Source organism: Lynx rufus, unplaced genomic scaffold, assembly GCF_022079265.1.
Source record: "Lynx rufus isolate CCGP_SWC_20201006 ecotype Redwood Valley unplaced genomic scaffold, mLynRuf1.p SCAF_13, whole genome shotgun sequence".
NCBI classification, from domain to species: domain Eukaryota; kingdom Metazoa; phylum Chordata; class Mammalia; order Carnivora; family Felidae; genus Lynx; species Lynx rufus.
In genome coordinates, this window is record NW_025814827.1 from 8,564,786 (window position 1) to 8,582,055 (window position 17,270).

The 17,270-nt window shown below is 43.3% G+C and overlaps 1 protein-coding gene across 1 annotated transcript; it reads right to left on the reverse strand.

Moving 5' to 3' along the window:
• Positions 1-1,613: 1,613 nt before the first annotated feature.
• Positions 1,614-15,071, reverse strand: FEM1B (fem-1 homolog B). The gene is made up of 2 exons (XM_047074877.1): positions 14,213-15,071; positions 1,614-3,573 (listed from the first exon to the last, which is right to left on the reverse strand). The coding sequence occupies exons 1-2, from the start codon at positions 14,458-14,460 to the stop codon at positions 1,938-1,940; spliced, it is 1,884 nt and encodes a 627-aa protein (XP_046930833.1). The 5' UTR covers positions 14,461-15,071; the 3' UTR covers positions 1,614-1,937.
• Between the last annotated feature and the right edge of the window lie 2,199 nt (positions 15,072-17,270).

The following is a 17,270-nucleotide window of genomic DNA, read 5'->3' on the forward strand; positions in this document are numbered from 1 at the left end:
CCTCCTTGCAAAGACCTCAGGTTAGGAAAACAGAAATATATTACCATGACAGAATTTGCCATCAAAACGTTCCTAGCTGAAACAAGAGCATGAAGTAGAACTACAGTGGCCATAAAGGTATCTTGCATCCTTAGGGGAAAAAGTTTTTAAGGTTCCCCCCCTTCCAATCCCTCCCACCCTTCAAACTATTTCATTTTGTGGGGTATCTTTTATTTAAGGCCCTAGGTGCTAATTTTGGCTTGGTCATTTATGCTTTATACTGTTTCAACTGCAACCTTTCTCTTATACTTCACCAAACAATATGCAGACATAAAATGCTCATTGAAACCATACAGATTTGGGGTTTCTTTGTTTTTGTTTTTTTTTTTTTAGTTTATAGCTGATGTTACAGCATCATAATGCTTTTCATTAACGAAAAAAAAGCTGGTCTTCACTTACAGTACCATGCACTACGAGTAGCTAAGGCATTCATTTGGCACTAGAGAGAAAAAATACAGATATAGCTCATTTTACTTTATCATTTTTTAACATCAATAGAAATAGAAATAGGTGTATACCCTTTACTTGAATTTCTGTGATGCTTAAAAGATAATCACAGAATACTCTTTTAGTCTGACACTTAAAATGCTGCCATCAAAACAAAACAAAACAAAACAAAAAGACCTCTGCACAGCCTATCAGAATCAGTGACATTTTGTGGTTGAACTTTCAGCTCTCAGACAGAAATACCATCCAGACAGCATTGCAAATTACTTTTATCATCAAAAACATTTCATTTCCTATATCACACTAGTGATTTTTCTACTAATTATAAGGGACAAAGTAAAGAAAGTGAAAAAATTAAAAACATCCTTGTTCCTTTTCATCCATCATAAACACCTTATGAGGGGGGCACAAACAGTGCCCTCTGGAAAAGTAGTTTCAATTTTTAAAAGAGACCACACAGGAGGAAAGGGAGAAAGGGACAAAAATAGAAGGTGTAACTATATTGTGACAATTTGTTTCATAAGAAAACACAGTATTCATAATTTTTACATGTCTGTGAGCTGAGTTCAAATGCAGGCTGCTGCAATTTAGAGAAGTTACCTTAAAACAGAGACCAAAGAATTTTAGAATTTAAGCCTGACGGCAAAGAGTCCATCGATATTCTCTGAAAAATTGCTTTAAGACTATTACTCCTTTGTGTGTACCACCCAGCATAATGCAATAATTCCAATGGCTTTAACTTGATACATTTATAACTATTATGAAATTAGCACATTTTCAGATTAATCTGCAGTAGTATTTTTTGAAATCCTCCTGATGTTATGATGTGCCGTATCACTCCGCATAAATATTGGAAGAGCAAAACCTACGTGCAGCAGTTGGGCACACGCAGAACACCGGGGTATCCCATTACTCTTATGGTCCTTTTTAGTTGTTCTTCTTCATGAAATCCTCAAAACTGCTGCAAGGATAACACGCTGACACAGGCTTAACAGAAATACTTTTGTAGGCAGTTTTTAAAACATTGACTTCAAATCATAAACGTCCCTTGTTACATAAAATATTTTATATTCATTCCTTAAAAAAAAATACAAATGTCAAATCATTATGTTGTACACCTGAAACTAATATAATGTATCTCAATTATACTTCAATTAAGAAAGAAAGAAAGAAAGAAAGAAAGAAAGAAAGAAAGAAAGAAAGATTAAGTGACCAATATCCAGACACCTTAGATTATAGTTACACCTAAACAATGTGGCGTTGTTTAAAGCGTATTTGAGATCAGTCAACATCATGAGGCAAAAAGACCAAATACAGAACTAAGGAAGGATGGGTAGGGAGGAAGGGTAATGGAAAGAAAAGCAGAATTTATGAACACATAATTCTATTGTCTGTGATTAAAGTCCTTTACTTTTTAGCACCACATTAAACGATTTTACATATCCAGTCACTTAATGAAATCCAACAAACTCTTCAAGAGTTCTGGGGATCTGGTCTTGGTAGTTAATGTCATTAGCCCGAACTGCTCGGGCAGCCAGGCACTTGAGACTCATCTTCATTTGAGTTTTAAGTAGTATTTCAGATACCCCAGTTGTACTTTTGTCTAGCGGAGTCTTATTCTGTTTATTGGTCATGTCAGTGTGGGCGCCAGCTTCAACCAGGCTGATGATGATAGAGTGCAAGGTTAAAAAATCACTGATGGGCCTGTTGTACTGAACGATGATGTGAAGGGCACTGTTCCCCTCATTGTCTACTGCATTCACCTCGGCACCACAGTCCAGCAGGAGCTTTGTGACAAGTGCATTTGGAAAGCTGCAGACATCATTGGTGTGGAAATCATCAACCGGGGTGTTCGAGTTGACAGCTAGATGCAGCAGGGTGAAACCTTCCCGAGTTCTGGGATCCAGATGAATCAGGTTGTAGATCTGCTTGTTAATTTTGCACTGATCTTCTTCACTGCACTGTGTTTTGGTGGAGATGCACACTAAATACAGAAAGGTATAGAGATTACATTCATAATTGTCCATAGCATTGTGGACATCAGCATCTGGAATATTTTTTACTCTGTTCATACTTTGTTCTATTTCCAAAACACTGCATCTCAAAACACATTCTATGTCTGGGGCCTTCACAGTTTCATTCAAATGTATCATCTGTGAGAAAACTTGAGCAAATCGGAGAAGATCCTTGTGGGTATTCCGGTTACCTTTCTGTCTCAGGTGCAGGGCGTGCAGCCACAACTTGATACACTGTTCGAATTCCATGTTATCTGCATAAACGGCTCCCCTGTAAATGATGGGATGGGAAACATCAATATTGTCAGCACCTAAAATCCGTTCCCGAACTATAAGGCCTTCCATGTGAAGAGCATCTCTGTCTTGCCGAATGGATTCCAGTTCCTGAGGATTTCTACATTCAGTTCTATTCCCATAAGCATGGATTGGTGGGAGGACCTCTTTCTCCAGAATGTTATCACCATCTTGAAACCTCTCCAACATGGCTAAATATAAATAGTGGTACGTCTTCATGATGTCATAGTTCTCGCGGTCATTTGCAAAGGAGGCACCCAAGAGTTCCAGAGCTTCAATCCGACTTCTTCGGTCGCAATCAGCATGAGAGAGTAACAGTTCGACGACATCGGCTTTACAGCTTTCGGCAGCTACTTTTAATGGCGTCATCCCATGGCCGTTCACTACTATAGCAGCACGCCATTTTATCAGCTCTTTCACAATATCTATGTGCCCGGCTTCAGCTGCAAAATGCAAGGCTGTGGCTCCACAATGTGCTTTAGCATTGGGATCGGCACGTTGTTCTAAAAGGTATCTGACCACGTCAGTGTGTCCCTTGTACGCTGCAATCATCAGGCAGGTGTTGTCGTATTTGTTGGCAATGCTGATGTTGGCATTATTTTCAACCAAGTATTTCACAATGTCCAGTCTGCCATCAAAGCATGCCGCCCGCAGGGGGGTCGAGTTAGTTACTGTGGTGTGGTTCACGTTGGCTCCATGGCTGACTAGAAGTTTAACAACTTCAAAATGTCCAGCTCCTGCTGCACACCAAAGAGCAGTGGCGCCATCAATCACATACCTGTTCGTGAAAAGAACAAACCGTCAGAAAATGGAGGCCATGTGCCCTGAGAGAAGTTTAAAGAATGTATTCGTTTGCACTGACCAAAACCCTCAATCTACAGAATGCAAATAAAGCGTTAGTTTGTGTGAAAATAAAATCAGGTGACTTAAGTCAAGCATGTTGCATTGTACTTATTATACCTTGTATAAGCTCAATAAATGTTAGCTATCTATTACTGTTATTACCAACGTATATAACCCTAAAAAAAAAATCACCAACTTTTTACTAGCAAAAGTAAATACATTTCAGAAAACACAGAGGCAATGTACGGAGGCTCGTAACTTCTTTACCACCCAGTTGATGCACTGGCTCTTAAGAAAAAGCATGTTCCTCCTTCCCGGGATCCCTCACGGACCGGAGTTTCTCTCTATATGTCAGTAAGAAAGCTACCCTAATCCCTATATTGACGCTGTGTTAGAAAACTGCTTTAGGAAAACAAGGATTTAAGCAGATAACTTTTTCCTAAGATTATCTGAGCTAATCAAATATATACCTCTACCACAGCAGTGAGAATGAAAAACTTCCCGCTCCATACAATATGGAAGGATCACATAAACGTAATGGTGAGCAAAAGTCAACCAAACATAGTACATGTTATATTACTACATGTATATACCTATCTGTAGTGTTGGAAGTCAGAAGGACACTGTTTACCTTTAAGGGGAGTAGAGAGTGGGAGAAAGCACAAAAGGAACTTTATTAAACGAGTATGTTCCCTTTCTGAAAAAACATGTTCAATTAGTGCATTTCTCTCTGTTATACTCCAATTTAAAAGTCTCTGGGGTGCCCTGGGTGGCTGGGTCACTTATGCGTCTGACTTCGCTTCAGGTCATGATCTCAGTTCGTGGGTTCGAGCCCCGCATTGGGCTCTGAGCTGGCAACTCAGAGCCTGGAGCCTGCTTCAGATTCTGTATCTCCCTCTCTGCCCCTCCCCTTGCTCACCCTCCGTCTCTCTCTTTCAAAAATAAATAAATAAAAAGAAGTCTCAAGGGGTGCCTGGGTAGCTAGCTCAGTGAGTTGTGCTAACTCTTGATTTCAGCTCAGGTCGTGATCTCACAGTTCATGGCATCGAGCCCCAAGTCTGGCTCCACATGGATCATGGAAACTGCTTAAGATCCTCTCTCTCCCTCAGCCCCTCCCCGGTTTGTGCGTATGTGCGTGCACACACAAGCTCTCTCAAAAAATAAAAATAAATTTAAAAAATGTAGAAGTCTTAAAAATATGCATGTATATATGTGCTTACATTAGGGGTTTATGTATGTTCTTCAACAAAATCACTGGGGGAAAATATTAAGAGCAGGAAACAATTAGCATTTTCCTAAAAACAAGTGGGCATCTTCCCTGACCTTCAGTCTGTGCTTGCACTTTTTGGCTTCATAGTCACCACTTACTTATTGCCTCATATACACTAGGTTCACTACTTACATAAAATCAGACGTGCAAGGAGGCCAATCTTGTCGATCTGTCTACCTTCAATTTTTCCCCAACCTCAATTTCTCAACTTTTTATCGCGTTACTAAGCATCAGCCCTAAAAAGTAGATTTTTGCTACAAATACTTACATCTACTGTGCATGAACCACTAAAATAAGTATACTTGGAAGTGTTAAGGAAAAAGATCAAACAAAAGCAGTATTTACTAGAGTTAAGAATCTATACTAAAAACCTCACTGCTGGGGCGCCTGGGTGGCGCAGTCGGTTAAGCGTCCGACTTCAGCCAGGTCACGATCTCGCGGTCCGTGAGTTCGAGCCCCGCGCCGGGCTCTGTGCTGACTGCTCAGAGCCTGGAGCCTGTTTCCGATTCTGTGTCTCCCTCTCTCTCTGCCCCTCCGCCGTTCATGCTCTGTCTCTCTCTGTCCCAAAAATAAATAAACGTTGAAAAAAAAATAAAAAAAAATAAAAACCTCACTGCTGAGCTCCTCACTATACAGCCTTATGTTATAACACAGGTCAAATTATATCGTCCATGAAATGGAAGAGTATAATTCCTCTGGTATAATAAAAACATCATAGTTTAACTCCAATTAACAACACCTCCAAGACACCATCGGTCTGTTGTTTCTGCTGAAAACAAAAGACCCACTTTATAACAATTCAGGCAGTTACTTCTTCACTTTCAAGTGACACAAAATGACACAAAAGTCTTCTAACAAGGACTTACGCAGTTACCTATGGGAAAGGGGTAGGACTGACTGGGAAGAGGCTTAAAGCTGCTGGAAATGTCCTATATCTTGACCTGGGTAGTGGCTACATGGGTGGATATTTAGGGCAAAAAAACTCACCAAAGTGCACACTTAAGATCTGTGCCTTTTACTGTATGGAAGACAAACCTCGAAAAACAAAAAACCAGGTTTCTGAAGTTTCTTTTCTAAATTTTATTTTTTGTAAGTGCCATTTGTTAATTGATTTTTTAAACTAAACTGGAAGTCCAAAAAAGAAGACAAAACATCAGTGATGGTTTTAATGGCTGCCAACCGTGCCTTTTGCAAACAATTCAGTAAAATTAAAATTAACATTTTTAGTGTCATGATTATACGAAGTTCAAAAAATTTTTCTTTCACTACCAAAAAAATATCATTTGTGACAGCATCAGAAAATATCAGTACCTAGTAATAAATCTAATGAAAAATATATAAGAGTTCTACACTGAAAACTACAAAACATTCCTGAGATAAATTAAAGGTCTAAATAAATGGAGAAATATTCCATGTTCATAGTTAGAAGACTCAATAGTGTTAAGATGTTAATTCTCCACCAAAATGATATATAGAGTCAATGCATTCCAACCAAAATCCCAGCAGGGGTGGATGAGAGAGACAGTGTGTGTGTGTGTGTGTGTGTGTGTGTGTGTGTGCGCGCGCATGCGGGCATAGCCACACATGTAGAGATTGACAAATTAATCCTAAAAGGAATACAGAAATGCAATGGACCTAGAACAACCAAGAGGATCTTGAAAGGAAAAAAAAAAGGGCAACTACAGTAATTAAGATAATGTGTCACTGGCACAAGGATAGACAAGTGTATCAATAGAACAACAACAACAACAACAAAAAATCCAGAAGTAGATTCACACACATAGTTTTTTAATTAATTTTATTTTATTTTAATCTTTGAGAGAGAGAGCACGCACAAGCAGAGGAGGAGAAGGAGAGGAAGAGAGACAGAATTTCCAGCAGGTTCCATGCTAAGCAGAGCTCAATCCTACAACCCTGAGGTCATGACCTGAGCCGAAATCTAGAGTCAGACACAACTTTCTGAGCCACCCAGGTGCCCCATAGTCTCTTGATTTATGACAAAAGCTCCATTGAGGGGCGCCTGGGTGGCTCAGTCGGTTAAGCGTCCGACTTCAGCCAGGTCACGATCTCGCGGTCCGGGAGTTCGAGCCCCGCGTCAGGCTCTGGGCTGATGGCTCAGAGCCTGGAGCCTGCTTCCGATTCTGTGTCTCCCTCTCTCTCTGCCCCTCCGCCGTTCATGCTCTGTCTCTCTCTGTCCCCAAAATAAACATTAAAAAAAAATTTAAAAAAAAAAAAAAAAGCTCCATTGAAAATCAGGTAGAAAGTATGGTCTCTTTTTAAAAAAATGGTCCTAAAGCAACTAAGTATCTGTATGGGAAAAAAGTAACTTTGACTTTTACCTCACACTATGCATAAAAATTAGAGAAGTGGCATACATCTAAAGCAAAACAATAAAAGCTTCTAAAAAAAAAAAAAAAAAAGACTATCTTAATGACCTTGGAGTTAATGACCATTTCTTAAACAGAATGCAAAAAAAGCACTAATCATATAAAAAACTGATTTATCTGACTTCATTAAAATTAAGAACTTCAATTCACCAAAAGATATTGTGAAGAAAGTGAATATGCGGTCCACTCACTGGGAGAAGATATTTCCATTAAATGTATTTGACAAATCAATAAGAAAAGGCAAACAACCTAACTAAAAAATGGGTGAAAAGACTAAATGAGTACACTTCACAAAAGAAGATAGTCAAGTGACCAATAAACATATGAAAAAAAATGTTCAAGATAATTACTCACGAGGGAAATGCAAATTAAAACCAGGAGTCACCAATACACAGCCACCAGAATGGCTAAAATTAGTAAGACTGACATGATAATACTAAGTGTTGGTCAGGATGTGAAGCAACTCAAACTCTCATAGCTGGTAGGAATGTAATGTTTCCAGCCACTTTGGAAAAACCGTTTAGCAATACACCAACCCCATGACCCAGCAATTCTACTCCTTGGCATGTAACTGAAGAGAAATGAACACGAATAACCACCAGTGAAGACATTTACATAAAAATGGTCATAGCAGCTTTATTTGTAGAAGTCAAACACTGGAAACACCTACGATATCTGGTGCAGAATAAGCTGCCATAGGTTCATACGATGGAATACTACAGAGCATAAAAAAAACCCATACATGCAACTACACAGATGAATCTCATAGTGATGTGTTAAGCAAAAAAAGAGACAGATGAGTATACTGTATGATTCCCTTTACAGGAAGTTCAAATATAGGCAAAACTAATATATGATAATAGAAGTCAGAATAATCTTTACTTCTGAGAAGGAAAAGGAGAGGAACTGATGGAGAAAGGGCACAAGGGAAACTGAATGATTAAAATGTCCTGCATACTGATCTAGAAGGTGTTTACATGGATGTAAACATATTAAAATTTTATCACATTGTATAGTTAATTTTTTTTTTATTTTTAAGTTTACTCATTTATTTTGAGAGAGAGAGCGAGCAGGGGAGGAGCAGAGAGAGAATCCCAAGCTGGCTCCTCACTGACAACACAGAACCTGATGCCGAGCTTTAACTGACGAACCAAGAGATCATGACCTGAGGCCAGATGGGAGTCAGATGCTTAACCAGCTGAGCTACCCAGGTGCCCCTATCCACTTAAACTTTATGCACCTTACTAGATATTATACCTTAACTAAAAATATGCATAATTAAAAACAAAAATGAGACACAATTAAAGAAAAACAGTTCAAATGAACAAAAATAGCTAATAAATATTTTTGATGTGCCAAGCACTCACTGTATTAAGTACTCAACATGCAATGTATCTCATTCAATCCTCACAATGCCCTCCTCCCAGTAACCCTACGAGGTCCATATTATGCTCATTTTACAGATATGTAACTAAAAGGTTTATATGAGATCGAAACACAATATTACTCTAGAAACTATAAAATGCATCAAACGTAAGGAAACATAACACATGACATTAACTTAAAAGTTAACATTAACTTAACTTTAAAAAGCATTTTGAAACTGATGATTAGTCTATCAAAAATGAATACATAGTTAATATATAGTTACATTTACATAGTTAAATGTTTTCTCGCACTTTATTATTTTTTTTAATGTTTATTTTTGAAAGAGAAAGAGACAGAATGCAAGCGGGGGAGGGGCAGAGAGAGAGACACACAGAATCTGAAAAGGCTCCAGGTTCCGAGCTGTCAGCACAGAGCCCAACGCAGTGCTGGAACTCACGAACTGCGAGATCATGACCTGAGCCAAAGTCGGACGCTTAACCGACTGAGCCACCCAGGCGCCCCAGTTCCCTTGCACTTTAAAAATACACTTTCTGTGGTGCAGCCTAATCATTTCCATTTTTCCATATAATGATGTGACAGAAGCCTCAAGAAAGTTTCAATTATCTATTTTTATTGAGGCAATTAAAATTTTTAAATAGTTTAGGACAGGGGCATCTGGGTGGCTCAGTCAGTGAGAATCCAACTCTTGATTTTGGCTCAGGTTGTAGGATCAAGCCCCACGTCGGGCTCCTTGCTGAGCATAGAGTCTGCTTGAGATTCTCATTCTCTCTCTCTCTCTCTCTCTCCCCCTCCCTCCCTCCGCCCCTCCCCCCACTCACTCACTCTAAAATAAATCTTAAAAAATTTTTAATAAATAGTTTAGGACAAAATATTCACTGTAGAATGTATTAGAAAATGACCAGTCCTGGGGCGCCTGGGTGGCGCAGTCGGTTAAGCGTCCGACTTCAGCCAGGTCACGATCTCGCGGTCCGTGAGTTCGAGCCCCGCGTCAGGCTCTGGGCTGATGGCTCAGAGCCTGGAGCCTGTTTCTGATTCTGTGTCTCCCTCTCTCTCTGCCCCTCCCCCGTTCATGCTCTGTCTCTCTCTGTCCCAAAAATAAATAAACGTTGAAAAAAAAAAAGATTTTAAAAAAGAAAATGACCAGTCCTTCAGAAACACTAGCCTTAGTAAATTTTGCATTTCTACATCTAAACAAAAAATTAAACAGATTAAAGGGAATTATAAGCCTAAAATCTATGACGTTCCTTTGTCCATAAAATTCAGCTGAAATTATGAGCACAAACTGCCTCAAAACAACATACCAAACACATTTATAACAGAAAATAAAAATATAATAAAATTAACGCAATATGTACTTAGTCCATATGGGAGAAGCACTATAAAACAATGATCTTTCTAGACTCAGTCCAAACTGCAATGCAAACTCCCTATTATGTATTTCATTTTAAAAATCAAGAAACCGGGGCACCTGGCTGGCTCAGTCGGTGGAGCGTGCGACTCTTGATCTTGGGGTCGTGAGTTCGAGCCCCATGTTGGGGGTAGAGATACATAAAAAAAATAATAAAATTAAGTAAGTAAATACATAAATATCAAGAAACTAAATCTGACATTCACCTTTTTAAACAAAATGTACACACACACCAGATGACAAATATTTCACAATAAAAGATAACATTTCTGATCACAAAACTAAACTCAACTATTTCCTGGTTCAATTTGAAATAAAAATGTCTGGTTCAAGCATTTGAAAAGGAAATAAAAATTCATTAAATGTAAATGATCAATACTTTATTTTAACCAAAGTCCTTAAAATCATTTACTAGATCAAGTGCAGTTTCTTAAAATATATACTCCCCAACAATGACTTTTAAATGAAGTCAAATGATGATGTGCCCCTCATGCCTGCCCTCTACCAGGATATTGAAAGTATTAGTACTAGCACCGACTTTAAAATAAGAGAACTCAACAAAAAGCCTCAGAATTCCCAGAGGTCCTGTTCTCCTTCCCATCCATGTCAGCAAACCTCTTTTAGCATAAGGGTTCCCCACAAACTCTGGCCCAGAGCTGGCGGTGGGCCCTAGGAACTCAGGCCAACACAATATTCCATGGTCACATGACACCTCACCTCTGTTCTGTTCCATTTCTGTAACATTCTTAATAGTTTTCCATTCTCCAACTAAAGGTTCTTTCATTTCCACTCAAGTAATTTTTCTTGCCTACTTGTCTGTCAATTTTAGTCTTCGCATATTAAGCCATAAGTAAAATAATCTCAAATGTTCCTCCTAAAAATATGAACAAGGGCTCAAATATCACCATGGGGCTTGATCTCGGTAGGTGTAGGTAGTCCCTTCCTCCTTGAGACTCTATTATGAATCCACTTTAGTTTCCTAAGGTATAATAGAAATTTTTAGGCAGAACATAGACTTAAAAATAACTTTTTTAAATAAGATATTTAATGTCTTTCTCTCTCTCACACACACACAATACATACTATATCAAACCCATAATCACATAGATAACCGTTGCTTAGAATGAAGATAAAAAGTGAAACTTAAAAAAAAAATCGAGCAAATAACAGAATAATGAACAATCTGACAAAAAATTGTGAAGATGGTACACAAGTGACCAAAAACTAGGAAACACTAATCTAGCTCAGCACACAGAGAGAACCTGCTAGTCCCCACCTGGCCATGGTTCTCAAGTGCCAATGGAACCTAAGGGGGGATTTTAGCTAAGTACTTCTCAAAAAGCCAGCCCCCAACGGATGAGTGAGCTTCATATTGTTAACACCGCATTCAGGCCATTTTCACAATGTCTGGAATGAGTGCAAAGTGAAATCATGACATTTGCAAATAACACTCTTTTTTATCTAGTTCTGAAATGCCAAAATGACGGGAATAAACTGCAAAATCTCAGAGTGCTGTGAGTGGGCAGAAAGGTGGTCATGAACTTCAATTCTCTCTTATTAATTAATTGGTAAGCTCCTCAAACGTAGAAACCTTGCATTTTTTTCTGTATCCTCCACAGAAGATGTAATAAATAGGGCTAGGCCCACTGCGGGCATTTAATAAATAAAATTCTCCACTGCCTTTGCATAGCAGCCAAGAAATTCATAATTGTAACAATCCACAAACCAAAAAGGCAGACTGAAGAACAGAAAGAACGCTTGGCCAAAATCTCAAATGCAGAACCGCTCGCAACTACAGCCTCACCAATCCGACTCGCTGTTTCCCACAAGGGTCATCAAAATCTGGCCTCCACCTCTCTCCAGTCTCCCACATCTCTTCTCAATTTCCCCAGCTTGAATCCCTTCCTATGACCACACTGAAACACACTGAAACACTGGTCACTGCAAGTTCACCAGGCTGTTGCCTCTCTCTCTCACTTCTTTTAAGATCCAACTCTGACATCACCTTACCCAGGAAGCCTTCTCTGATTCCCCCAGGCAAAGCTGAGCACCTCCTCTTCTCATACTCCCTCAGCAGTCCCAAAGACTTCTAAAACTCTAAATGGCAAGGCATCTGTAATTATTCATTTATATAGCTATTTGTGTCTCCCCCACTAGACTGTCTTCCCCCACGGTGGGAACAGTATGTTACTCACCTCTGCATACCCAATCCCTACCGCAGAGCCTGGCACACGGGAGTTCAGTAAGTGTTTGCCCACTGAACTCTTTGATTTTACTGGCCGGGGGAGAACACCGGGCAAGATACACTACTATACAGGCTCAGTGCTGTATTTCTAGTCATTTCTAGTCATTTCAAGTTCTTGTGATTCCATCTCAAAATACCTTTCTCTTTGATAGTTAAGGAAGACAGCAGTAAGCAAAGCCTTTCCAAATACTTTAGGAAACTATTTTTTCTCACCACTATTCTCCCCTCTTCCCAACAGGCCTCAGCAAGTTCCTTAGCTGTGGTGTTCCCAGGAGCTGTTATATCTCAATGAATGCATGCACCTATACAACTGGAATGGTGCTGGAAGTTCAGGGGTCATTCTGTGGCACTTCTCCAGGTATCGGAAAGGCTGTGGGAATGCAGGTAGTTATAGAAAGGACAAAGAAGCCAGTAAGGGAAAGCAAACATGAATCAGGTTGCCATCTTTCATCAACAGGAAGAAGACCATCTCCTGAATGTCTAGGGAGGTGGCACCGTAGATTAACCACCAACACAGGCTATCGTTTCATTAAAATGTAATACTCTAAAATATTTTCTTCTCATCTAAAACAGAAGAAAAAGCTTTTATTATTTAAACGTAAAAAAGAATCAACCAAAATTCAACAATGCCCTAGTCATCACCAAGAAGTGCTTTTTCTTTTTTTTTTTTTTAAATTCTTTTTTTTCAACGTTTATTTATTTTTGGGACAGAGAGAGACAGAGCATGAACGGGGGAGGGGCAGAGAGAGGGAGACACAGAATCAGAAACAGGCTCCAGGCTCTGAGCCATCAGCCCAGAGCCCGACGCGGGGCTCGAACTCACGGACCGCGAGACCGTGACCTGGCTGAAGTCGGACGCTTAACCGACTGCGCCACCCAGGCGCCCCAAGAAGTGCTTTTTCAATGCGGTTTTAACCAAGCAGTTCTCAATCACCAAAACTAAAGATACTTATCTTTGTGCTTGGACCACATCCGCCTCAAAAAGAAAAAAAAAAAAAATGCTAGAATGGCTCATAAACTGGCACAAAAGTCAACAAATACAAATGCAATCAATGAAGTTTGTAATCTGTAAAACACTTTATAATCATCCAGCACAGCAGACACTGTCAAACCTGACAATTCTGCGTTAACTATTATCACACCCCAAAAATATGTACATTAGACCTAAAAACCAAACTTTAACTGCGACAATATGAATTTAACTCCCCATCTCAAAGAAGAGCAAACAATCAAGTTTCCTCACAATATCACAAGATAACGTATATTAACAATGGCATCATCTGCTATACCAGGCCCAGGGCCATTTTTGCAGCCAACAGCTCTACCTCGAGGAACGTGGAAGAGTCAGAATCATGTCTTGGGATGTCTGGCTGCCCGACGACCCCTCCAGACGCTGGAGTTCTAGGCGCTTATTTTGACATGAAGGCCCCAGCAACCTGCCTGAAGGGACCATCACTTGAAGGAGTAAAAACGGGGTGACCAACTAAGTCATCAAACAGAAGTCTTCGATGTTAATTGCCGACCGCGTTAATTTCTGCTCTCGGTTCCGACCCCCACCATCGACAAAGGTAAAACCTGGAAAGGTGCACCTCCTCCATACTACTTGCTCACAGACTCTCTAGTGGAGAAGAATACCGATTAGATATCAAGACAGAGGTGTGGCTATTTACGCACAGAGGAGAGGGAATGAGGGGTAGGGACCGAGGAGGATGAGCAACACACGGGATGAAGTAGTAGCCCTGGAAGATGAAGTGGTCATTAATGCGGCAGGAGGATGCACAGAAAGGAAGCAGTGATACCTCTAGGAAGAGAGAGTGGAGGCGGGGGGAGCGGGGGGCTCTCAGAGCGCTTGGAGAGGATTTGGGATGTACCTACCCGTCGAAGCGGACGGTGCCCGTCTGCTGAGTCTGCACCCGGTAATGTTCTAACAGCAAGCGCACCACCTTGGCGTGCCCATTGCGGGCCGCGATGATGAGGGGCGTGGAGCGCTGCCCTCCCTGCTGGCTGACATAGCCCAGCAGATAGCGGATGTCGCTTTCAGACCGGTTGAGAAGCAAGGCGGCCAGGGTCAGCACCTTGCCCTCGCTGGCCGCCTTGTATACATAGCCAGCCAGGCCCTCCATGGCCGCCGCCAACTCCAACACCCGTTTGGTCGCCACCGCTGCTGCTGCCTTGCGCCCCCGGAGGCCGCGTTCGCCAGCGCTTCAAACCTGGGCCCTCACAGCCCATTCAACAGGGCGCCGTCGCCGCCGCCGCGCCCAGGCAGCAGCGCGGCCCGGGGAGGGCGGAGACGCAGAGGTGGCCGAATGCCGCAGGGGGCACGTCCGCGAGCCGGTCCGGGCAGGGAGGAGGGCGGTCAGGGCCGCCCCCAAGGCCCTAGGCGCCGGCCCTGGGCCGAGGGGATCTCCATGGCGGCCGCCGCCCTGGGCCTCAGGCCGGACCCCTCCTTCCTGCGGGCTGCGACAGGCGCGTGCCCGAGCTACGGGTCGCCGGCGAGGTCCCTAGAGGACCGCTCGCGCCCCGGATGGCGAATGGTGGGCGCGTCTCCCTCGCCCCGGCCCGCCGGGCCTCGGGCCTGGAAACTCCTCGGCCTCCGCCTCCGCTCTGCGTCCTCCCCAGCTGGAGGAAACCCGCGGGCCCTCGCCCACCACAGCTCCGAAGGGCCAGACGCTGCCGAAGGCTTCGGAGCTCCACGCCTGGGGGCGGGGGGGTGCCCTCCGGAGCGAGGCGGAACGCTCCCGCGGCAGCAGCCCCCGAACTCGGGGCGGGCAGGAAGGCGCGCCTCCGCAGACTGGGCCGGGAGGGGGAGGGTGCGAGCGGGAGGGACGGTTAAGCCGGGTGTCTCCTCCAAAGCCGCCCGGCCGGCAAACGAGGCCTCGCTGAAGAAAGGTTCTACTGCGCCAAGTTGGCCCATCCCCAATTCGGGCCTGAATGTCCTCGTTGCCCTTGACGCCTGGAGCCTCCTCCTCGCCCCCACGCGGCCCAGGGGCTCCCCAGCAGGGAGAGGGACAGAGTCGGGGAGTTGAGGCGATACCACCGGTGGGCTAGGGGGCCCGTCCGGTTTTACCATAGACGGTGCGGGACTCCTCTCTGCCCTGATTGGGGACCTAGGGAAGGGGGGTTGCACGCACCCGACAGGGTCCGTTTTAAGAAAAGGGTGGCGTCTCTGAGCCCCCGAAACGTGAGAGGACTTGGGAGCTGGCACCAGGCTCGGAGACAAGATTGGAATTCCGGTCTATCCCTCCAGGAGAGGGGGATTAAGTGAGGAGGGGTAGGGGAGCTGCTCCCGCAGTGGAAAGGGACGAGGTGTCTGGAAGGAAGGCGAGGACTGTATTCAGACCGACCAGGACTCTGATCCAGAGTCTGACAGAACCTCCGTTTTCTCACATACCTCTCAGGATTGTTCAGATTTGAAAAGCTCATTTATCTGACGAATACTAGAGATCTACGCGCCAGGTTCTGCTTGGCACTAGAGATTCAGTGATAGACACAGTGCCTTCCCTTCTGGGGCTTGTGTTGTTGTGGGGAAGACAGACAATGAACGAGTAAGCGAATACTAGACGAGACTGGTTGAGTCAGTATCACTCATGGGGGTGAGTGGGGGGGGGGCGGTGGGCCAATTCGTTTGAGTGGTCAGACAAGTCCTCCATGACAGGTAGGAACAAAGGGTATTCTGGGCAAAGGGGAAAGCTAGTACCAAAGCCCTGAAGAGGCCATAGTCTTGGTGAGCTCAGACACAAAGGTCTGTGTGGCTGCATCAGAATGGGCCCCGGGGAAGAATGATGGGAGGTGGAGTCAGCGGGGTGCAGGTCACCGTAGGGCTCCGTCACCCATGGCGAACTGTTTAAATTCTACTCTTAAGTGTGATGGGGCATTTGAACAGTTTTAAACAAGAAAGTGACAAGGTAAGGATTTACGTTTTAAGTTTCTTTATTTTGAGAGGAGGGAGAGAGAATGAGCAGGGGAGGGACAGATAGAAAGGGGGACCCAGGATCCCAAGCAGACTCTGTACTGACAGCACAGAGCCCAATGCAGACCTCAAACTCACAGACCGTGAGATCATGACCCAAGCGGAAGTTAGACGCATAACAGACTGAGCCACGCAGGTGCCCCACAATTTATGTTGTTAAAAAGATCTCTCTGGCTGCTGTATGGAGAATAAACTCTAGGACCCAATAGGAAGCAGGAAGGCCATTTAGGAAGAAAGGTCTTGGATTAGGATGGTAGAAGGGGAGGTGATGAAGCTCCTGGGGCAGTCACAAAATGTGCAAACTCAATAGAGAAGTTTTCTCTCTCCCTCCGCCCCCCCGATCCCCCAAAGGACAATATCTATCACCGAGAAAGAACAAATACATGTATTTGGTCCCAAGGGACCGCGCTGGGCTCAACAAGTGTATATATTTTGTTTAGCCCCCATCCCAATCCTAGTTGGTGAAGACCGCCCCTCAGTTACAGAGCTATTGGTGGGGTTTGGCCACTTCTCAAATTCTCTCCTCCAAGGACACCTTGATGGCTCAGTCGGTTAAGTGTCTGACTTCAACTCAGGTCATGATCTCACCGTTCACAGGTTCGAGCCCTGAATTGTGCTCTGTGCTGACAGCTCAGAGCCCGGAGCCTGCTTCGGATTCTGTGCCTCCCTCTCTCTGCCCTTCCCCTGCTCTCTCTCTCTCTCTCTCTCTCTCTCTCAAAAATAAATAAAACATTAAAAAAATTTTTTGAAAAAGAAAATGAGGGCTGAAGATGAGCTTCCACTGGTAGAGTCTGAAATAGCTGGTGGAAAAGAGGAGGAAGCAGGTTGGTTCTGGGAGTTCAGGATTGGCAGAATGTCCAGTTCCTGACAGGTTGATGCAGGCTTTTTGGTTTCTGGGGACTTGGCAGTGACATATTCAGATGTGTGACCTGGGGGCTCCCTTCCAACTGGCTTCCTTCCTGA